Source organism: Melozone crissalis, unplaced genomic scaffold (genome assembly GCF_028551555.1).
Source record: "Melozone crissalis strain CALT ecotype California unplaced genomic scaffold, PUWL_Pcris_2 ptg000079l_1, whole genome shotgun sequence".
Classification (NCBI taxonomy): domain Eukaryota; kingdom Metazoa; phylum Chordata; class Aves; order Passeriformes; family Passerellidae; genus Melozone; species Melozone crissalis.
In genome coordinates, this window is record NW_026535856.1 from 4,654,184 (window position 1) to 4,677,209 (window position 23,026).

The 23,026-nt window shown below is 57.5% G+C and overlaps 3 gene segments (V, D, J or C); all 3 read right to left on the reverse strand.

Annotated features, from left to right (window-relative positions):
* Nucleotides 1-1,020: 1,020 nt before the first annotated feature.
* LOC128946292 (immunoglobulin heavy variable 3-9-like) lies at nucleotides 1,021-1,434 on the reverse strand (the record flags this gene model as incomplete). The annotated part of the segment is given in 1 exon segment: nucleotides 1,021-1,434. A coding segment is annotated over 1 exon segment (414 nt), but the record flags the coding sequence as incomplete, so codon positions are not given.
* Nucleotides 1,435-1,860: 426 nt separating this feature from the next.
* Nucleotides 1,861-7,164, reverse strand: LOC128946294 (Ig heavy chain V region 6.96-like; the record flags this gene model as incomplete). The annotated part of the segment is given in 2 exon segments: nucleotides 1,861-1,939; nucleotides 6,782-7,164. Coding segments are annotated over 2 exon segments (462 nt in total), but the record flags the coding sequence as incomplete, so codon positions are not given.
* A 6,038-nt stretch (nucleotides 7,165-13,202) lies between these two features.
* LOC128946295 (Ig heavy chain V region 6.96-like) lies at nucleotides 13,203-21,511 on the reverse strand. The segment is given in 3 exon segments: nucleotides 13,203-13,220; nucleotides 18,872-19,191; nucleotides 21,502-21,511. Coding segments are annotated over 3 exon segments (348 nt in total).
* Between the last annotated feature and the right edge of the window lie 1,515 nt (nucleotides 21,512-23,026).

The window sequence follows — 23,026 nt, forward strand, 5'->3', positions numbered from 1 at the left end:
GGGATCTCTGAGAGCATCATCAATAAAAACATAACCAGCGCCCCAATATTTGGGACGTCTGGCGAGAAATAGGATCCGGAATCCTCGTCCTTGAGGTTGCTCATGGTCAGCGTCACTGAGCTCTGCCCGTTCTCCCTGGAGATCGTGAATCGACCCTGCACCGATGGACTGTAGATGGTGTAGCCTCCATTGTAGGTGATGTGGGCGACAAACTCCAGCCCCTGCCCAGGTCTCTGGCGCACCCAGAACACGTCGTGATTGGCCAGAGTGAACCCAGAGCCGATGCAGAGAAACGTCAGGGCCCCCCGGGGGGCTGGAGGTCCCCCCCGCGCTCTAGCAGGGTCACGGCCGCTCGGAGTCCTGCGGGACAAAGGGGAGAGGGTGATGGGGCGATGCAAAAGCCAGGTGCAGGTGTCGAAATTATTAATGGGTCGACTGGGGCTAATTGCAGGGTTTAAGGTACTGTACAATAATGGAAATTTCTGTAGAATATTTGAGCCCAGACAAAGGGAATTTCGGGCAAAACTGGGGAAGGGGATTGGGGAGTGGACGTGACGCTGCTGGAGTGCGGGGGGGACTTCCCGCCCCCCGGGGGGGTCCCTGCGCCTCCGCTGCCGAGAGTTCGGGTTCATTTTCGGCAGCTTTGGGATGGGCTGGATGCGCCAGAGGCCCGGGCAGGGGCTGGAGTGGATCGCAGCGATCTGGAGCAATGGTGCCACCTACTACTCGCTGTCGGTCAAAGGCCAGTTCACGACTTCCAGGGACAACGGGCAGAGCTCGGTGACGCTGACCATGAACAACCTCAAGGACGAGGATTCCGGATCCTATTTCTGTGCCAAGGATGCTGATAGTTATGGAGCTGCTCCTAATGCTGGTTGGGGATGGGGCCATGGTCGGCACTCTCAATATAACCAGCAGCATAAGCGCCACCGGTACCCGGAGATTTCCCGCAGAAACAGGAGCCGGAGGGGCCAGGAGTTGAGATTTGGGGCCAGAGCAGGGCAGGGTTGGGACGCAGGGTCAGGAGTGGGGTCTGGGGTTGGAGGGAATGATCTGGGGCACGGGGACAGGAACAGGGGTAAGGACACCACCACCAACATCAGCATCAGAAGCAGCACAACAACTGTAAGCACCCTTGGCACAGAAATAGGATCCGGAATCCTCGTCCTTGAGGCTGTTCATGGTCAGCGTCACCGAGCTCTGCCCGTTGTCTATGGAGATGCTGAACCGGCCCTTGACCGATGGTGCGTAGCCAATGTTTCCACCGTTGTTGCTGATCCCTGCCACGAATTCCAGTCCCTTCCCAGGTCTTTGACGCATCCAGCCCATGTTGAAATTCCCAAAATCGAACCCGGACCCTCGGCAGAGGAGGCGCAGGGACCCCCCGGGGGGCTGGAGGTCCCCCCCGCGCTCCAGCAGGGTCACGGCCGCCCGGAGCCCTGTGGGACAACGGGGAGATGGGGATGAGGAGCTGGATTGGTTATGGACCCAAAGTGGGCACCGCCATGCCAGAAGAAGTGTGCGGGATCCACCTGGGAGGATTGGCAGGTGCTGCAGGAGGAGGATGGTGAGGTCCAAGGGTCCCAATTTGTGTCCAACATAAGGATCTGCATGGAAGAATCAATATTTGGGTTGATTTTTAGCCCCATCCCCATCTCCCCTCTGTCCCGCAGGGCTCCGGGTGGCCGTGACCCTGCTGGAGTGCGGGGGGCACCTCCAACCCCCCGGGGGGTCCCTGACGTTGCTGTGCTGAGGGTCCGGGTTCTGTTTCTGGGGTCACTCCATGCAATGGATCCGCCAGAGGCCTGGGCTGGGGCTGGAATGGCTCGCGGTGATCCACAGCTCTGGAGGTTACACCCACTACGCCCCGTCGGTCAAGGGCAGGGTCAGGATCTCCAGGGACAACGGGCCGAGCTTCACAACACTGCCCATGCTCGACCTGCAGGACGAGGATTCCGGATCCTATTTCTGTGCCAAAGCCGCTGGGGCTGATGGGGATTACCATCATGCCAATGCTATTCACTCCACCCCTATTGTTGTGGTCCCAAATGTCCCCATTCCCCAAACCCTGCCTCGAAATCCCAGGCCTCGTCCTCCCTCTCTGTGACGGAACTCGTGTCCCCAGCCCCGGGCCCAGCGTTGACCTTTGGGGCAGAGTTTGGGGGAAGATCAACGGCCAAGGGTTGGGATTTGGGGCCGGAGAGGGGAAAAGGAAATGGAGAAATGGTCACGGGCAGGGTCAGGGGCTGGGAGCTGGGGAAGGGTCTGGGGAACGGGGACAAGTGGGGGTGCTGTGTTTGGTGTGGGGCAATCACTGGGAAGGTCCCCATGAGCAACAGCAACAGGAGCACCAGTATTGTAAGATTTCCCGAAGAAATAAACAGCAGAATCCTCGTCCTTGAGGTTGTTCATGGTCAGCGTCACCGAGCTCTGCCCGTTGTCCCTGGAGATCGTGACCCGGCCCTTGACTGATGGCGCATACCAGTTGCTCCCACCATTGTTGGTGATACTTGCGAGCCATTACAGTGCATTCTTTGGTGTCTGTGGATACCAGCCCATCCCAAAACCCCCAAAATAGAAGCCGGACCCTCGGCAGAGGACCCCCCTGGGGGCTGCAGGTCCCCACCGCACTCCAGCAGGGCCACAGTCGCCCGGAGCCCTGCGGGACAAAGGGAAGATGGGGATGAGAAACCTGATTGGTTGTGGGGTCAAAGCGGGTGTGGTCTGCTGGAAAATGGGATGTGACTCACCTGGGATGAGGATGATGAACTCCAAGGGTCCCAGTTTGGGGCCAAGGTTCAGGATTTTGGTCAAGGGTTGAGCTTTGTCCTCATCCCCATCTCCCCTTTGTCCCGCAGGGCTCTGGGCGGCTGTGACCCTGCTGGAGTGCGGGGGGCACCTCCAGCCCCCCGGGGGGTCCCTGACGTTGCTGTGCCCCGCATCTGGGTTCAATTTTTGGAGTTTTGGAATGTTCTGGATCCATCAGAGACCCGGGCAGGGGCTGCAATTCGTGGCATACATCAACAGTGGTGGCACCACCATCTACTCACAGTCGGTCAAGGGCCGGTTCAGGATCTGCAGGGACAACGGGCAGAGCTCGGTGACCCTGACCATGAACAACCTCAAGGTCGAGGATTCTGGATCCTATCTCTGTGCCAAACGCTCCAGTGATTACGCTGGCAATGGTAATGCTGCTGGTTTTGGCATCAATCCTGGTAGTGACCATGGTGGTCTCCAAATTTCCCCAATCCTGGCGATCCTACCCCCAAATCCCAGCCCTTCTCCTCAAAACTTCACTATTTCCCCCCAAACTCCACCCCTGCTGACCCAAGTCTGGACTTTTCCCCAATTTTGCCCATTTCCCCCAAATCTCGCCCTTCCCCTCACCCTTGGGCTGTTTGCCCAGAACCATCCCCCAAATCTCAGCCATTCACCCCAGATTTCTGCTCCCTTCCATTGTGACCACGGGCCTGAAAATCCCTCTGAGGCAGCCCCAAATCTGTACCCCTGTCCCCAAACCCGCACTGGGGGTACCGAATCCGGAGGGTTTGGCACAAAAATTTCTTAGAGTCAAGATGTGGGTCCGAGAGTAATGAATTTGGGGGAAAATAGGGAAGGTTTGGGGAATAAGCAGTTCAGAGCTGGGACACGGGAACAGGAATGGGGTCAGGGGTTGGGGATTGGGGGAAGGGTCTGGGGAACAGGGGCAGGGGGGGACACAGGGACGGAGATGGGATCAAATGATAAGCAGCAGCCTGATTTTGGTAACCACTATCAGCACCCTTGGCACAGAAATAGGTGGCGAAATCCTCGTCCTTGAGGTTGTTCATGGTCAGCGTCACCGAGCTCTGCCCGTTGTCCCTGGAGATCCTGAACCGGCCCTTGACCGATGGCGCGTACTCAGTGTAACCTCCAGGGTCACTAATACTTGCGACGTACCCCAGGACTTGTCCGGGCCTCTGCCGATACCAGCCCATCCCAAAACTGCTGAAACTGAACCCGGGAACTCGGCAGAGGAGGCGCAGGGACCCCCCGGGGGCCTGGAGGTCCCCCCTGCACTCCAGCAGGGTCACAGCCGCCCAGAGCCCTGCGGGACAAAGGGGAGATGGGGATGGGAAACCTGAATGGAGAAGAAGCTTTAAAATGAGCGTGGCCAGCTGGAAAAAGGGGTGGGACCCACCTTGGAGGAGGATGATGAACTCCCAGGGTCCCAGTTTGGGGCCAGAAGTCTGGATTGGGGTCAAGGGTTGAGCTTTGGCCCCATCCCCATCTCCCCTTTGTCCCGCAGGGCTCCGGGCGGCCGTGACCCTGCTGGAGTGCGGGGGGGACCTCCAGACCCCCCGGGGGTCCCTGCACCTCCTCTGTCGAGGGTCCGGGTTCGATTTTCGCCAATTTGGGGTGGGCTGGATCCGCCAGAGACCCAGGCAGTGGCTGGAGTGGCTCGCGGGGATCACCAACACTGGTGAAAACATCGGCTATGCGCCATTGGTCAAGGGTCGGTTCAGGATCTCCAGGGACAAGGGGCAGAGCTCGGTGACGCTGACCATGAACAACCTCAAGGACGTGGATTCTGGATCCTATTTCTGTGCAAGGGATTTTTGCGCTGGTTTTTGGGCTGTTGCTAATTATAGTGACAATGCTGTTAATAGCGTCAAACTTCTAGATTTCCCCCAATTTTCCCCATCTCTCCCCAGTCTGGCCCTTCCCCTCCGTCCCAGTGCGGAACGGGGATCGCTCCAGGACCCTTTGCACACAAAGCTTTTTGTGCAGCCAGCGCTCTGCCGCAGTGCCCCGAGGCTGAGCTGCCCTCTGCCAAACACAGATGTTCACCATGACCAAAACCAGGAACTTTCTCTTTCCTTTCCTGCCCCGGCCGGGCCCTGGCAGCTGCCGGGGAGGAATTGGGGGGAGGCTGCGGAGCCCAAAAATCGCGGCGTCTTCACCTCCCTCCCTCCCTCCCTTTGTCCCACCTGGGGCTTCACTTCTCCCTCAGCGGCCTCGGTGTCTGGTCCTGCTCCTTGGGGCTGGGCTGGAATCCTCTCTGGGAGCTCTGAAGAAAAAACCCTTTTTTTTTTTCCCAAAACCACATGAAAGTTAGAGGAGATGAAATTGTTGAAATTGACCTCGAGCCGAGGGCTCCATGCTGAGAGAAGCAGATGGGCGCAAGGGTGGAGTCACCTGGAACGTTCCATCGGTCAAGGGCAGGGTCAGAATGGGCAAGGAGAGCTCAGGAGCCAAAATGGCCCCAAATGGGCCCCGAGCTGGGCTGTGGGGCCAGGAGCTGAGAATGTGGGGCAGAGCCATTGCAGGGTTGGGGCAAGGGGACAGGAATGGGGACAGGGGTTGGGGATTGGGGAAGGGTCTGGGGAACGGGGACAGGGGGGGAAAGGGTGAAGGGGACGGGGTTAAAAGCATCAGCACGAGCAACATTTCCAGTAACAGTGGTTTTGGCCCAGAAATGGATGGCCGAATCGTCGTCCTTGAGGTTGTTCATGGTCAGCGTCACCGAGCTCTGCCCGTTGTCCCTGGAGATCGTGAACCGGCCCTTGACCGATGGCGCGTCGAAGGTGCTGCCACCACTGTTGATGCTTCCAACCCACTCCAGCCCCTGCCCAGGTCTCTGTCGAACCCAATCCATTTCGAAACTGCCAAAACTGAACCCGGACCCTCGGCAGAAGAGGCGCAGGAACCCCCTGGGGGGCTGGAGGTCCACCCCGCACTCCAGCAGGGTCACAGCCACCTGGAGCCCTGCGGGACAAAGGGGAGATGGGGGTGAGGACAAAGCTTAACCCTTGACCCAAACCCTGACTCTGGGCCCGAAACTGGGACCTTTGGACCACGCCATCCTAGTTGTCCTGCTCCGGCTGCCCCTCTAAGCTGGGTCCCACCCCATTTTCCAGTTTGACACACCCACTTTGAGGCCCTCAGCGAATCGGGTTCCTCATCCCCATCTCCCCTTTTTCCCGCAGAGCTCCGGGCAGCCGTGACCCTGGTGGAGTGTGGGGGGGACCTCCAGCCCCCCGGGGGGTCCCTGCGCCTCTTCTGCCAAGGGTCCGGGTTCAGTTTTGGCAGTTTTAGGATGGGCTGGCATCGCCAGAGACCCGGGCATGGGCTGGAAGCAGTCGCCAGTATCAGCAGCAGTGGCAGCGTCTACTGTGCAGATTCGGTCAAGGGCCGGTTCAGCATCTCCAGGGACAACGGGCAGAGCTCGGTGACGCTGACCATGAACAACCTCAAGGACGAGGATCCCGCCGTTTATTTCTGTGCCAAATCTTACAGCATTGGTAGCGCTGCTGCTGCTGCTGCTTATACTGACCGTGTCGATAGTGGCATCGCCGTTTCTGAGCCCCTCATGTTCCCAAATCTCAGACCCTTCCTCCAAATCTCAGCCCTTGACCCCATTCTTGGCCCTTTGTCTCAGATCTCCCCCATTTCCAACATCACTAACCACGAAACGGCAACCCGCGAAGTGCTTCTGCCCCAAACCCAACTAAGATGGCACCAAAAATCGCCCGAATCTGCCCCAAATCCCCACTTGTGCTCCCTGCAGCAGCAGCCGCTGACACAAATCCTCAACCTTTGTCTCAAAATCGAGACCCTGGGCCTCAAACCCCGACCTTCAGAGCAAAGTTTTGGGGAACAAAGAGGAGATTTGGGGCCAGGAGTTGTGGTTTGGGGTCAGCGGGTGAGAACTGGGGCCGAGGCAGAGCAAGGTTGGGATCAATGGTCAAGGGCTGGGTGTGGGCTGGGGGTCTGGGGGAAGGGTCTGGGGAACGGGCACGGGGGGGACACAGGGATGGGGGTGGGGACACCATGGGCATCGTCACTACAAGCAGCATGTTCAGGGTAATTATTAGCAGCACACTTAGCGCAGAAATAAATGGCGGAATCCTCGTCCTTGAGGTTGTTCATGGTCAGCGTCACCGAGCTCTGCCCGTTGTCCCTGGAGATCGTGAACTGACCCTTGAACGATGGCGCGTAGTAGGTGTTGGCACTGTTGAAGTAGATGCCTGCTACGTATTGCAAAGCCTGCCCGGGTATCTGGCGGATCCAGTACATTCCATAATCCCCGAAACTGAACCCAGACCCTCGGCAGAGGAGGCGCAGGGAGCCCCCAGGGGGCTGGAGGTTCCCTCCGCACTCCAGAAGGGTCACGGCCGCCCGGAGCCCTGCGGGACAAAGGGGAGATGGGGATGAGAAACCTGATTTGTTGAATGTCTTATACTGCATGTGGCCAGCTGGGAAAAGGGACAGGACCCACTTGGGGGGAGGATGATGAACTTCAAGAGTCCCAATTTGGGGCCAAGAGTCAGGATTTGGGTCAAGGGTTGAGCTTTGGCCTCATCCCCATCTCCCGTTTGTCCCGCAGGGCTCCGGGCAGCCGTGACCCTGCTGGAGTGTGGGGGGGACCTCCAGCCCCCCGGGGGGTCCCTGCGCCTCCTCTGCCACGGGTCCGGGATGAGTTTCGGCAGTTTCAACATGGGCTGGATGTGCCAAAGACCTGGGCAGGGGCTGGAATTCGTTGCAGGGATCAGCAACAACGGTGCCAGAATTTGCTACGCGCCATTGGTCAAGGGTCGGTTCAGGATCTCCAGGGACAAGGGGCAGAGCTCGGTGACGCTGACCATGAACAACCTCAAGGACGACAATTCCGGATCCTATTTCTGCGCCAAGGGTGCTTACAGTTGTTGTGCTGCTTCTGATGCTGATGTTGGTGATGGTGTGCTTACACCTGTTCCTGTCCCCGTGCCCCAGATCATTCCCTCCAACCCCAGACTCCACTTCTGACCCTTTTTCCCAACCCTGCCCCGTTCTGGACCCAAATCTCAGCTCCTGGCCCCAAATCTCAACTGCTGGCTCTCTGGATCCTGTTTCTGCGGGAAATCTCCTAGTACCGGTGGCGCTTATGCTGCTGGTTATATTGAGAGTGCCGACCATGGCCCCATCCCCAACCCGCATTAGGAGCAGCACCGTAACCATCAGCATCCTTGGCACAGAAATAGGATCTGGAATCCTCGTCCTTGAGGTTGTTCATGGTCAGCGTCACTGAGCTCTGCCCGTTGTCCTTGAAGATCCTGATCCGACCCTTGAACGATGGCGCGTAGTAGGTGGCACCATTGCTCCAGATCGCTGAGATCCAGTCCAGCCCCTGCCCGGGTCTCTGGCGCATCCAGCCCATCCCAAAACTGCCGAAACTGAACCCGGACCCTCGGCAGAGGAGACTGGAGGTGTCCCCGGCCTCCAGCAGCGTCTCGGCCACTCCCCGAACCCCAACCCTTCCCCAGTTTTGCCCCAAATTCCCTTTGTCTGGACTCAAATATTCTACAGAGGTTTCCATTATTGTACAGAACCTTAAACCCTGCAATTAGCCCCAATCCACCCATTATTAATTTGACAGATCCACCTGGCTTTTGCATCACCCCATCCCCATCTCCCCTTTGTCCCGCAGGGCTCCGGGCGGCCATGACCCTGCTGGAGTGCGGGGGGGAACTCCAGCCCCCCGGGGGTCCCTGACATTGCTCTGCATTGGCTGTGGGTTCACTCTGGCCAATCACGACATGTTCTGGATCCGCCAGAGACCCGGACAGGGGCTGCAGTTGGTCGCCCACATCACCTACAATGGAGGCTACACCATCTACAGTCCGTCGGTGCAAGGCCGGTTCACGATCTCCAGGGACAAAGGGTAGAGCTCGGTGACGCTGACCATGAACAACCTCAAGGACCAGGATTCCGGATCCTATTTCAGTGCCAGACATCATAAATATTGGGGCATTGATTACGTTTTTATTGATGACATCGGCAGAGATCCCACACTCATTATGGGAAACAAATATCTCCAGACCCCAGCGATCCTTCCCCCAAATTCCAGCCCTTCACAAATCTTGATCATTTCCCCCCAAACTCTGCCCCTGCTGCCCCTACTCTAGAATTTCCCCCAATTTTGCCCATTTCACCCCAATCTCCCTCAGCTCCCGGGCCCTGATTGGAGGAGGCCTGAACTGGAGGCCAGGGGTGAAGGTTTGGGGCCAATGGTTGAGTTTTAGGGCAGGAGCAGGGGAGGGTCTGGGGTCAGTGCTGACCATTGGGGCAAATAAGGGAGATTTGGGATAAACGGCCAAGGGCTGAGGTTTGGGAGAAAGGTCTGGGATTGGGGACAGGGGGGGCTCAGACAGGGGTGGTGCCACCACTGGCACGGTCAATATAAGCAGCATCAGCACCACCACCAGCACCACTGTCTTTGGCACAGAAACAGGTGGCGGAATCCTCGTCCTTGAGGTTGTTCATCGTCAGCGTCACCGAGCTCTGCCTGTTGTCCCTGGAGATCCTGAACCGGCCCTTGACTGACGGCGCGTGGTAGGTGCTGGAACCAGAAGGGCTGCTGATCCCCGCGAGCCACTCCAGCCCCTGCCCGGGTCTCTGGCGGATCCATTGCATGGGAAAACTGCTGAAACTGAACCCGGACCCTCGGCAGAGGAGGCGCAGGGACTCCCCGGGGGGCTCGATGTCCCCACCGCACTCCAGCAGGGTCACCACGGCCCAGAGCCCTGCAGGACAAAGGGGAGAAGTGTGCAGAGCTTTGTGGACAGCTGGTTGGCTGTTTAAGGCGACGTCGACATAATGCCGCTGGTTAAGCTTGAAGGGGACAAGTACAGGAGCCAGAAGCCAGTGTCCAATGACAGGCAAGGACATTGTGCCCTTGGTGGTGCAGCAGGATAGGGGAGAGCATCTTTGGCAGGAATACAAAGTGAAGTTTCAATAAAATATCCACAAGAATGCAGAAGGAGGCGCAGTTGGCTTATGAGTAACCGATCAATGGTGAGCTCGCCTTTGCAATATGCATGAGCCTCATTAACACCGATATAAAGATCTGTGCCTATTAATAAAGTTCGAGATTTGCTGATCACTCATATCGCGTGCTGCATTTCTCCTGCCCATCCCAAAAGAGATGGGGACGGCGAAAGCTCAACCCTTGACCCCAAAATCCCAGCTATTGGCCCCAGGTTGTAACAATTTGTCCTTCTCCTCCTGCTCCTGGTCACCCTCCCAGGTGGGTCTCATCCCTTTTTCCACCTTGGCACACCCACTGCAGGCCCACAGCCAATCAGGTTTCTCGTCCCCATCTCCCCTTTCTCCCGCAGGGCTCCGGGCGGCCGTGACCCTGCTGGAGTGCAGGGGGGACCTGCAGCCCCCCGGGGGTTCCCTGTGCCTCCTCTGCCGAGAGTCCGGGTTCAGTTTTGGGAGTTACCCCATGTACTGGGTCCGCCAGAGACCCGGGCAGGGGCTGGAATGGCTCGAAAGCATCTACAGCAATGGTGGCACCACCTACTACACGCCATCGGTCAATGGCAGCTTCACGATCTCCAGGGACAACGGGCAGAGCTCGGCGACGCTGACCATGAACAACCTCAAGGATGAGGATTCCGGGTCCTATTTCTGGTCCAAGGGTGCTGATGCTTATTGCTGGAATGCTGCTGCTTATGGTGAAGGCCCAAGTGGTTGACCCGTGCCCCCGTCTCAGTGTCCCCTCCTGTCCCCAAACCCCCAACATTTCCCCCAATCCTCAGCCCTGGGCCCATCCCCGCCCAGGGGTCTCTGTCCCAATCCCCACCCAGACGGCGCTGTGGGGACCCCTCTGGAGCCGTTCGGTTTCCCACCATCGCTCTCCTCACCGGGCTGTGGCCATGGGGACGTGCCGGCGGCTCACGGCCCTGGCAGCACACACAGAACTCAATGGCACAGCTCACCGTGAGAGGTTTGTGGCCAATCACACAAAGCAAAGGCAGATTGACACGGTGGGGCTGGATCTGGGACATCCTCGTCAGTTTTGGGGAATTTGGTTGGGACGTGGAGCCCAGAGCTGAGGTATGGGGCCAAGAGCTGAGATTGGGGCAGAACCAGTTCAGAGCTGGGACACGGGGATGGGAATGGGGTCAGGGGCTGGGGATTGGGGGAAGGGTCTGGGGAATGGGGACAGGTGGGGACACAGGGACGGGGATGGGGAAAATACCACAGACGTCATTAGCAGCAGCATTGTTATAATAACCCCTGGCACAGAAAAAGGATCCGGAATCCTCGTCCTTGAGGTTGTTCATGGTCAGCGTGACCGAGCTCTGCCCGTTGTCCCTGGAGATCGTGAACCGACCCTTGACCAATGGCGCGTACGCGGTGTAGGAATCATCGCTGTAGATGCCTGCGAGCAATTCCAAACCCTGCCCGGGTCTCTGACGGACCCAGCTCATGGACTGACCCACGAAATTGAACCCAGACCCTCCGCACAACAACATCCGGGTCTCCCCGGGGGGCTGGAGGTCCCCCCCACACTTCAGCAGGGTCTCGGCCGCCCGGAGCCCTGCGGGACAAAGGGGAGATGGGGATGAGGCCAAAGCTCAACATTGACCCAAATCCTGACCTTTGGCCCCAAACTGGGACCCTTTGTCATTCTCCTCCAGATCCTGGTAACCCTCCAGAATGGATCCAATTCTTTTTTCCAACTGGCCTGAATGACTTGGGGACTCTCGACCAATCAGGTTTCCCATCCCCATCTCCCCTTTGTCCCGCAGGGCTCCGGGCGGCCGTGACCATGCTGGAGTGCGGGGGAAACCTCCAGCTTCCCGGGGGGTCCCTGACGTTGCTGTGCCGAGGGGCCGGGTTCAGTTTCGGGAGTTACCCCATGATCTGGATCCGTCAGAGACGCGGGCAGGGGCTGGAGTGGCTCGCGGGGATCAGGAACGATGGTGCTTACACCTACTATGCGCCATCGTTCAAGGGCCGGTTCAGGATCTCCAGGGACAACGGGCAGAGCTCGGTGACGCTGACCATGAACAACCTCAAGGACGAGGATTCCGTATCGTATTTCTGTGCCAAATCTGCTGCTGAGGGCAATTGGGGCGATGCTGCTGCTTATGCTGAAGACACCAGTTGTGGATCCACCCTCGTCTCCATGTCTCCCCCTGTCCCCAATCCCAGACCCTTCGCCCAAACCTCACCCTTTGACCCAGCCCTTGACCCTTTGTCCCAAAGCTCCCCCATTTGCCCCAATGGTCAGCACTGACCCCAAACCCTCCCCTGCTCCTGCCCCAAAACTCAACCATTGCCCCCAAACATTTTCCCGGGGGCTCCAGTTCAGGCCTCCCCCAATCAGGGCCCGGGAACTGGGGGAGATTTGGGTGAAATGGGCAAAATTGGGAGAAAGTCAAAAGTTGGGGCAAAGATGGTGGACATTCAGGGAGAAGGTCAAGAATGAGGTCAAGGTTTGTGATTTGGGGCAGGATTTAGGGATTTTGCGACATTTGGGCAGCCAGGGATTGGGGTTTGGGGCCACCACCAGCATCGTCGCCATGTCCAGAGCTCCTAGAGAGGATTCTAGCCCAGCGCCAAGGAGCAGCACCAGACACCGAGGCCGCTGAGGAAGAAGTGAAGCCCCAGGAGGGACAAAGGGTGGGAGGGAGGAGCAGACGCCGCGATTTTAGGGCTCCGCAGCCTCCCCCCACTTCCTCCCCAGCAGCTGCCGGGGCCCAGCCGGGGCAGGAAAGGAAACAGAAAGTTCCTGGTTTTGTTCATTGTGAACATCTGTGTTTGGCAGAGGGCAGCTCAGTCTCGGGGCGCTGCGGCAGAGCGCCGGCTGCACAAAAAGCTTTGTGAGCAAAGGGCCCTGGAGCGATCCCCGTGCCATACTGGGACGGAGGGGAAGGGCCAGACTGGGGAGAAATGGGGAAAATTGGGGGAAATTGGAAGTTGGGGAAGTGATGGTGGGGTTTGGGGGAAAATATGTGAGATGTGAGAAAAAGAGCCAGGATTTTGGGGAAGGATCAGAGAATGCTGTGATTTGTGGGAACACAGAAGAGAAGGCTTGAGGCCACAACCACCATCAACACCATGCGCATAAGCAGCATTACCACAGCCAGTGCTGTAACATTTGGCACAGAAATAGGCTCCGGAATCCTCGTCCTTGAGGTTGTTCATGGTCAGGGTCACCGAGCTCTGCCCGTTGTCCTTGGAGACCCAGAACCAGCCCTTGACCGATGGCGCGTAGTTGGCGTAAGCCCCACTGCTGTGGATCCTTGCGACGTATTCCAGTCCCTGCCCGGGTCTCTGGAAGATCCAGTTCATGTCGTAGCTCCCGAAATTAAACCCGGACCCTCGGCAGAGGAGGTGCAGGGACCCCCCGGGGGGCTGGAGGTCCCCTCCGCACTCCAGCAGGGTCACGGCCGCCCGGAGCCCTGCGAGACAAACGGGATATGATTAAAAATGCGAAACCTGATTACTTGAGAGGCTAAAAGTGTGCGTCACCTGCTGGAAAACATGACTGGTATCACCTGGGAGGAGGATGATTAACTCAAAGGGTCCCCGTTTGGGGCCAAGAGTCAGGATGTGGGTCAAGGGTTGAGCCTCATCCCTATCTCCTCTTTGTCACGCAGGGCTCCGGGCGGCCGTGACCCTGCTGGAGTGCGGGGACACCTCCAGCCCCCCGGGGGACTCCCTACGCCTCCTCTGCCGAGGGTCCGATTTTGGGAGTTTTGGGATGGCCTTGATGCGCCAGAGACCCGGGCAGGGTTTGCAGTTTGTGGCGAGTATCACCAGTGATGGCGCCACTCCCAGATACGTGCCATCATTCAAGGGCCGGTTCACGATCTCCAGGGACATCGGGCAGAGCTCGGTGACGTTGACCATGAACAGCCTCAAGGACGAGGATTCTGCCGTTTCGTTCTGTGCCAAACTTTGTAATGGTTACGCTGGCAATGCTATTGATGCTGGTTTCGGTGTCGCTTCTGGTAGTCACCATGATGGTCATGAAATGTCTCCAATCCCAGAGATCCTTCCTCCAAATCCAAGCCCTTCTCCTCAAATCTTAACCATTTTCCCCCAAACTCTGCTCCTGCAGACCCAACTCACCCTTTCCTCCCAATTTTGCCCATTTCTCCCCAATCTCTCCTAGTTCCCCACCGTCCCAGTGTGGAACGGCGATCGCTCCCGGGCCCTTTGCACACAAAGCTTTTTGTGCAGCCGGCGCTCTGCCACAGTGCCCAGAGGCTGAGCTGCCCTCTACCAAGCACAGATGTTCACCATGACCAAAACCAGGAACTTTCTGTTTCCTTTCCTGCCCCGGCCGGGCCCCGGCAGCTGCCACGGAGGAAGTGCGGGGAGGCTGCAGAGCCCCAAAATCACGGCGTCTGCTCCTCCCTCCCTCCCTCGCTGTCACCTGGAGCTTCATTTCTCCCTCAGCGGCCTCGGTGTCTGGGGCTGCTCCTTGGGGCTGGGCTAGAATGCTCTCTGGGAGCTATGGAGAAAAAAACCTTTTTTTTTTTTTCCCGAAAACGCATGAAATTTTGTGGAGATGAAACTCTTTAAATTGATCTCGAGCCAAGGGCTCCTTGGTGAGAGAAGCAGATGGGTCCAAGGGTGGAGTCACATGGAACGTTCCATCGGTCAAGGGCCGGGTCAGCAAGGCCAGGGACAGCGGGCTGAGCTCGGTGACGCTGGCTATGTGTGACCACAGGAGAAAGGTCTGGTGACAGCTGAGGACACGGGGATGGAGACATGGCCAAAAGTACTGGCAATATCAGCATTGCCACCACAAATACGCTTGGCACAGAAATAGGATCCGGAATCCTCGTCCTTGAGGTTGTTCATGGTCAGCGTCACCGAGCTCTGCCCGTTGTCCCTGGAGATCGTGACTCGCCCCTTGACCGATGGCGCGTAGAAGGTGTTGACACCATCAGCATTGATCCCAGCAATGAATTCCAGCGCCTGCCCAAGTCTCTGGCGGATCCAGAACATTCCAAACTCCAAAAACTGAACCCGGACCCTCGGCAGAGTGGGCGCAGGGACCCCCCAGGGGGCTGAAGGTCCCCCCCGCACTCCAGCAGGGTCACGGCCGCCCGGAGCCCTGCTGGACAAAGGGGAGATGGGGATGAGGCCAAAGCTCAACCCTTGACCCAAATCCTGACTCTGGGCCCAAATTGGGACCCTTGGAGTTCATCATCCTCTTCACAGATGGGTCCCATCTCTTTTTCCAGATGGCCACGCCCACTTTGTTTACCTCAACCAATCAGGTTTCTCATCCTCATCTCCACTTTGTCCAGCAGGGCTCCAGGCAGCCGTGATCCTACTGGAGTGCGGGGGGGACCTCCAGCCCCTCGAGGGGTCCTTGCGCCTCCTCTGCCGCACATCTGGCTATGATTTCATGAAATTTGGCATTGGTTGGATGCGCCAAAGGTCTTGGAACACGCTGGAATTCATAGCAGGGTTCAGCAGAAAGAGTGGCAAAACTTTCTATGCAGATTCAGTCAAGGGCCGGTTCACATTGACAAGTGACAACGGGCAGAGCTCGGTGACGCTGACCATGAACAACCTCAAGGACGAGGATTCCGCCACCTATTTCTGTGTGAAATCTGGCTTTGACAGTTGGTATTTTGCTTCTGATATTCGTTTTTCTGGTGGTTGAGTTGGTTTTGTCCCAGTCCCCATCCGTATCCCCATTCCCCAGACCCTTCCCCCATTCCCCATCCCCTGACTCCACTCCTCACCCGCTGTCCCAGCCCTGCCCTGGCTCTGCCCCACATGTCCCCTCTGGGCCACACTCAGTGCCCTCGCTCCCCAAATGTCTGGATTTGAGCCCAAAGTTGAGCTGAGGGGTCAAGAATTCAAATTTTTACCCAAAATTACCATTGTTAGGCCAAGGGGCAGATTTGGGTCCGTGGCTGTGACTCGGTGCCCGCAGGGGAGATTTGGGGTGAAACTGGACAAGTCTGGGGGCAATGGTTGGGATTGCAGGGACGAGGCCGAGCTCAGGGTGAAACCGGCTCTGATTTGGGGCCAGGAGCTGAGGTTTGGGGCCAGGAGCTGAGATTTGGGGCCAAGAGCTGAGATTTAGGGCCAGGAGCTGAGATTTGGGGCCAAGAGATGAGATTTGGGGCCAGGAGCTGAGATTTGGGGCAGAGCCAGTTCAGAGCTGGGACACGGGGACAGGAATGGGGTCAGGGGCTGGGGTTTGGGGAAAGAATCAGGAAAATGGGGACAAGTGAGGAAACAGCAAAGCGGATGGGGACAAAAGGATTCGCAGAAACAGCCCAAGCAGCACCAGCAGATTTGGCACAGAAATAGGATCCGGAATCCTCATCCTTGAGGTTGTTCATGGTCAGCGTCACCGAGCTCTGCCCGTTGTCCCTGAAGATCCTGAACCGGCCCTGGACTGGATCCACGTACCTGGTGCTGTCACCATCACTGTTGATGCTGGCGATGAATTCCAGCTTCTGCCCGGCTCTCTGCCGCATCCAGCCCATCCCAAATTTCCCTAAATTGGACCCGGACCCTCGGCAGAGGAGGCGCAGGGACCCCCCGGGGGGCTGGAGGTTCCCCCCGCACTCCCGCAGGGTCACGGCCACCCAGAGCCCTGCGGGACAAAGGGGAGATGGGGATGGGGAAAAAAATCAACCCAAATATTAATTCTTGCATGCAGACTCTTATACTGGCCACAAATTGGGACTCTTGGACCTTACCATCCTCCTCCTGCAGCACCTGCCAATCCTCCAAGGTGGATCCCACACACTTCTTCTGGCATGGCGGTGCCCACTTTGTGTCCATAACCAATCCAGCTCCTCCTCCCCATCTCCCCTTTGTCCCGCAGGGCTCCGGGCAGCCGTGACCCTGCTGGAGTGCGGGGGGGACCTCCAGCCCACCGGGGGGTCCCTGCGCCTCTTCTACCGAGGGTCCAGGTTCAGTTTTGGGAATTTTGACATGCTCTGGATCCGCCAGAGACCCGGGCAGGGGCTGGAATGGCTCGCAGGCATCACCAGCAGTGGTTCCGGCACCGCCTACGCGCCATCGGTCAAGGGCCGGGTCACGATCTCCAGGGACAACGGGCAGAGCTCAGTGACACTGACCATGAACAACCTCAAGGACGAGGATTCTGCCACCTATTTCTGTGCCAAGGGTGTTCGTGCTGGTGCTGGTGCTAATACTGCGTATTCTATTGCCTCCTCCCTCATGGTCGTGCTCCCTCCTGTCCCCATTCCCCAGACCCTTCCCCCAATCCCCAGCCCCTGACCCCATTCCTCACCGTCTGTCCCAGCCCTGCTCCGGCTCTGCCCCAAATGTCCCCTCTGGGCCACACTCAGTGCCCTCGTTCCTCAAATTACGTTTAATTTTTCAAAATTTAGGGCCAAAGTTAAGGTCAGGAGTCAAAAATTCAAATTTTGGACCGAAATTCTCGATGTGAGTCTAACGGGCCAGATTAGGGTCGGTGGATGTGACTGGGTGCCCGCAGGGGAGATTTGGGGTTAAACTGGACAAGTCTGGGGGCAGTGGTTGGGATTGGAGAGCCGAGGCTGAGCTCAGGGTGAAACCGGCCCTGATTTGGGGCCAGGAGCTGAGATTTGGGGCCAGGAGCTGAGATTTGGGGCCAAGAGCTGAGATTTGGGGACAGGAGCTGAGATTTGGGGCCAGGAGCTGAGATTTGGCGCCAGAGAAGGGCAAGGTTGAGACAACGGTCAGAAGTGGAGTTAGGATTTGGTGGGAAGGGTCTGGGGAATGGGGACAGGCGCGTCCCAATAGCTGGCCAATAGCACCAACATTAGAACCACCAACAGCAGCACCTTTGGCACAGAAATAGGATCCCGAATCCTCGTCCTTGAGGTTGTTCATGGTCAGTGTCACCGAGCTCTGCCCATTTTCCGTGAAGATCGTGACCCGGCCCTTGACCGATGGCGCGTACATGGAGCTCCAGCCCTCCTTCCTGATGCTCCCGACCCACTCCAGCCCCTGCCCGGGTCTCTGGCGCACACAGAACATGGTGATGCCACCGACATCAAACCCGGACCCTCGGCACAGCAACGTGAGGGACCCCCCAGGGGGCTGGAGGTCCCCCCCGCACTCCAGCAGGGTCACGGTTGCCCGGAGCCCTGCGGGACAAAGGGGAGATGGGGATGAGAAACCTGATTTGTCAAGAGTGCCCAAGTAGGTCTCGCATGCTTGAAAAACATGTGGCACCCACCTGCAAACAGGATGATGAACTCCAATGGTCCCAATTTGGGGTCAATAGTCAGGATTTGGGTGTAGGGTTGAGCTTTGGCCCCATCCCCATCTCCCCTTTGTGCCGCAGGGCTCCGGGTGGCCGTGACCCTACTGGAGTGCGGGAGGCACCTCCAGCCCCCTGGGGGGTCCCTGTGCCTCCTCTGCCAAGGGTCCGGGTTTGATATTGAGAGTTTTGGGATGGACTGGGTCCGCCAGAGACCTGGGCAGACACTGGAATACATCGCCATTATCAACAGCAATGGTGGCAGCACCGACTACGTGCCATTGATCAAGAGCCGATTCACGATCTCCAGGGACAACGGGCAGAGCTCGGTGACGCTGACCATGAACAACCTCAAGGACGAGGATTTTGGATCCTATTTCTGTGCTAAACGTGACAATGGTTATGCTGGTGGTAAGGCTGCTGCTCTTTTTTCCTTCGCTTCTGCTAGTGACAATGAGGGTCGTGAAATTTCTCCAATCCCAGCGATGCTTCCCCCAAGTTTCAGCCCTTCTAAAACCTCGACCATTTTCCCCCAAACTCTGCCATTGTTGCCCGAACTCTGTACTTTCCTCCAATTTTGCCCATTTCTCCCTAATCTCTACCCATTCCCAGGTCCCGATTGGAGGAGGCCTGAACTGGAACCCAGGGGTGAAGGTTTTGGGACAATGGTTGAGTTTTGGGGCAGGAGCAGGGGAGGGTTTGGGGTCAGTGCCGACCACTGGTGCAAATGGGGACAAAGGGTCAATGGGTGAGGTTTGGGGAGGAAGAGTCTGGGTTTGGGGACAGGGGGGCTCAGACAGTGGTGATGCCAAAAATGGCATGGTCAATATAAGCAGCAGCAGCACCACCAGCAGCACCAGCATAAGCAGATTTGGCACAGAAATAAACGGCGGAATCCTCGTCCTTGTGGTTGTTCATGGTCAGCGTCAGCGAGCTCTGCCCGTTGTCCCTGGAGATCGTGACCCGGCCCTGCACCGAAGGCGTGTAGTAGGTGTAACCACCAGTGTTGCTGATGTAGGCGACGAATTCCAGCCCCTGCCCGGGTCTCTGTCGAGCCCATTCCATGTCAAAACTCCCGAAACTGAACCCAGACCCTCGGCAGAGGAGGCGCAGGGACCCCCCGGGGGGCTGGAGCTCTCCCCCGCAGTCCAGCAGGAGCACGGCTGCCCGGAGCCCTGCAGGACAAAGGTGAGATGGGGATAAGGCCAAAGCTCAACCCTTGACCCAAACCCTGACTCTTGCCCCAAACTGGGACCCTTGGAGTTCAACATCCTCCTCCCAGGCAGGTCCTGCCCCTTCTTCCAGCTGGCCTTTCCCACAAGGAGGCCATCGACCAATCAGGTTTCTCATCCCCATCTCCCCTTTGTCCCGCTGGGCTCCAGGCGGCCGTGACCCTGCTGGAGTGCGGGGGGCATTCTCCAGCCCCCCGGGGGTTCCGTGATGTTGCTGTGCCGAGGGTCCGGGTTCGATTTTGGGAATTTTGGAATGCTCTGGATGCGCCAGAGACCCGGGCAGGGGCTGGAATGGGTCTCCGGTATCAGGAATGATGGTGCTTACACCGCCTATGCGCCGTCAGTGCAGGGTCGTTTCAGGATCTCCAGGGACAACGGGCGGAGCTCGGTGACGCTGACCATGAACAACCTCAAGGATGAGGATTCCGGATCCTATTTCTGCGCCAAATCTGCTGCTGCTTGCAATTGGGGCGATGCTGCGGCTTATTGTGACGACGGCAGTTGTGGATCCAGCCCGGTCCCCGAGTTCCCCCCAGTCCCCAACCCCAGACCCTTCCCCCAATCCTCAGCCATTGACCCAGCTCTTGACCCTTTGTCCCCATTTGCACCAATGGTCAGCACTGATCCCAAACCCTCCCCTGCTCCTGCCCCAAAACTCAACCATTGTCCCCGAACCTTCATGCCTGTCCTCCAGTTAAGGCCTTGCTCTTCAAGAGTTCCCATTTCTGCCCGTGCCAGCTCAGCCAATGAGGACCCAGGGAGATGGGGGAGATTTGGCTGAAATGCCCAAAACTGGGGGAAAGTCGACAGTTGGTGCAGCTGGTGCAGACTTTGGGGGAAAATGGTGAAGATTTGAGGAGAAGATCTGTGATTTGGGGAAGGATCTGTGGGGATTGCAGACATTTGGTGACCACCATGGGGGTGGGACCACTGCCAGAATTGTCACTAAAGGCAGCAACACCACCACCAAAACTACTAGTAGCTCATTTGGCACAGAAATCGGATCCAGAATCGTCGTCCTTGAGGTTGTTCACGGTCAGCTATTACAGCGACCCGATGAAGGTCTTCAGGGTGAGAGAAGTGGACGAAAATCTTGGTTCATGATCGGAAGGCTGGATTTATTGATATATGATATAGAATACATTATAACTATACTAAAAGGAATAAAGAGAGAAGTTGCAGAACCAGCTAAGCTAAGAATAGCATAGCAAAGAAGAAAATAACAAAGTTCTGTGTCCAGCAGAAAGCAAGGACAAACTCTCCCGTGAGTGGTCAGCAAATCGAAACGCTCACAGAAGACCAATCACAGATGCTCCTATTACATTCCACACCAGCAGATAATTATTGCTTACATTTTTCTTCTGGGGCCCCAGCTTCCCAGAAAGGACAAATCCTAAAAGAAAGGATTTTATGAAAAATTCTCTGTGACAGGTCAGGAATGGGGTCAGGGGTTGGGGTTTGGGGGAAGGCTCTGGGAGATGGGGACGGGGGGGAGAGGGGGCAGGTAATGCCATCTAAACGTTCAAAAGAAGCAGGACCATCAATCCAACCACCATAAGCACATTTGGCACAGAAATAGGGTCCGGAGTCCTCGTCCTTGAGGTTGTTCATGGTCAGCGTCACCGAGCTCTGCCTGTTGTCCCTGGCAATCGTGACCCGGCCTTTGAATGCGGGTGGGTACCAGTTGTATCCATCACTGTCTATCGCTGTGACCCACTCCAGCCCCTGCCCGGGTCTCTGGCGAAACCAGCCGAGCCCGAATTTCCGAAAATCGAACCCAGCCCCTCGGCAGCGGAGGCGCAAGGAACACCCGGGGAGCTGGAGATTCCCCCCGCACTCCAGCAGGGTCACGGCCGCCCGGAGCCCTGTGGGACAAAGGAAAGATGGGGATGAGGCCAGAGCTCAACCCTTGACCCAAATCGTGACTATTGGCGCCAAATTGGGATCTTTAGAGATCATCATCCTCCCAGGAGGATTCTACCCCATTGTCGAGCAGGCCACACCCATTTGGGGGCACTTGACCAATCAGAGTTTTGATCTCCATCATCTCCCCTTTGTCCCGCAGGGCTCCGGGCGGCCGTGACCCTGCTGGATTGTGAAGGGGACCTCCAGCCCCCTGGGGGGTCCCTGCGCCTCCTCTGCCGAGGGTCCGGGTTCAGTTTTGGCAGTTTTAGCATGCACTGGATATGCCAGAGACCTGGGCAGGGGCTGGAATTGGTCGCGTGGATCGATAATACTGGTGGTTACACCTACTACGCGCCATCGGTAAAGGGCTGGTTCAGGATCTCCAGGGAAAACGGGCAGAGCTCGGTGAGGCTGACCATGAACAACCTCAAGGACGAGGATTCCGGATCCTATTTCTGCGGGAAATCTGCTTATAACAATTGGGGTACTGGTGCTGGTGTGGATGGTTTTGGTCCGGACCCCGTGGCCGTGTCCCGACCGGCTCCTAAATCCAAGACCCTTCCCCAAAATCCAAACCCTGTTGCCCATTCCTGACTCTGTCCAAACCCTGGAGTGGTTCTTCCCCAAATTCTCCACTTCTTGCCACAAAGTTTACCCATATCTTGACCCTTGGTCTGAAATTGCCCTTTTTAATACAAAGTTTTGGGGCACAAAGAGGGCATTTGGGGACAGGAGATGTGGTTTGGGGTTGGCGGGTGAGAACTGGGGCCGAGGCAGACCAAGGTTGGGATCAATGGTCAAGGGCTGGGTGTGGGCTGGGGGCTTGGGGGAAGGGTCTGGGCAAAGGGGAGAGGGGGGACACGGGGATGGGAGAGGGGACACCATGGGCATCGTCATTATGAGCAGCACTTTCAGGGTAATTATTAGCAGCACACTTGGCGCAGAAATAAATGGCGGAATCCTCGTCCTTGAGGTTGTTCATGGTCAGCGTCACTGAGCTCTGCCCGTTGTCCCTGGAGATCCTGAACCGGACCCTTGACCGATGGGGCGTAGCTGGTGCGGCCACCATTCCTGGTGATCCCTGTGACGTATTCCAAACCCTGCCCGGGTCTCTGGCGGATCCAGTACCTGCCAAAATTCCCAAAATTGAACCCGGACCTTCGGCACAGCAATGTCAGGGACCCCCAGGGGGGCTGGAGGTCCCCCTCGCACTCCAGCAGGGTCACGGCCGCCCGGAGCCCTGTGGGACAAAGGGGAGATGGGGATGAGGCCAAAGCTCAACCCTTGACCCAAATCCTGACTCTTGGCCCCAAACTGGGGCCATTGGAGTCCACTATCCTCCTCTCTCGTGCGTCCCACCACTGTTTCTGGCATGCCATGCCAACTTGGGCACTCTTCACCAATCCAGCTCGTCATCCCCATCTCCCCTTTGTCCCGCAGGGCTCCGGGCAGCCGTGACCCTGCTGGAGTGCGGGGGGGACCTCCAGCCCCCCGGTGGCTCCCTGCGCCTCCTCTGCCGAGGGCCTGGGTTCAGTTTCGGGGATTTTGGGATGGGCTGGATCCGCCAGAGGCCCAGGCAGGGGCTGGAATTTGTGGGGAGTTTCACCAGTGATGGCGCCACTCCCAAATACGCGCCATCAGGCACGAGCCGGTTCAGGATCTCCAGGGAACACGGGCAGAGCTCAGTGATGCTGACCATGAACAATCTCAAGGAGGAGGATTCCGCCGTTTATTTCTGTGTCAAACTTTGCAATGGTTATGCTGGCAATGCTATTGACGCTGGTTTTGGCATAATTCCTGATAGTGACCATGATGGTCAACAAATACTTCCAATCCCAGAGATCCTTCCTGAAAATCCCAGCCGTGTTCCTAA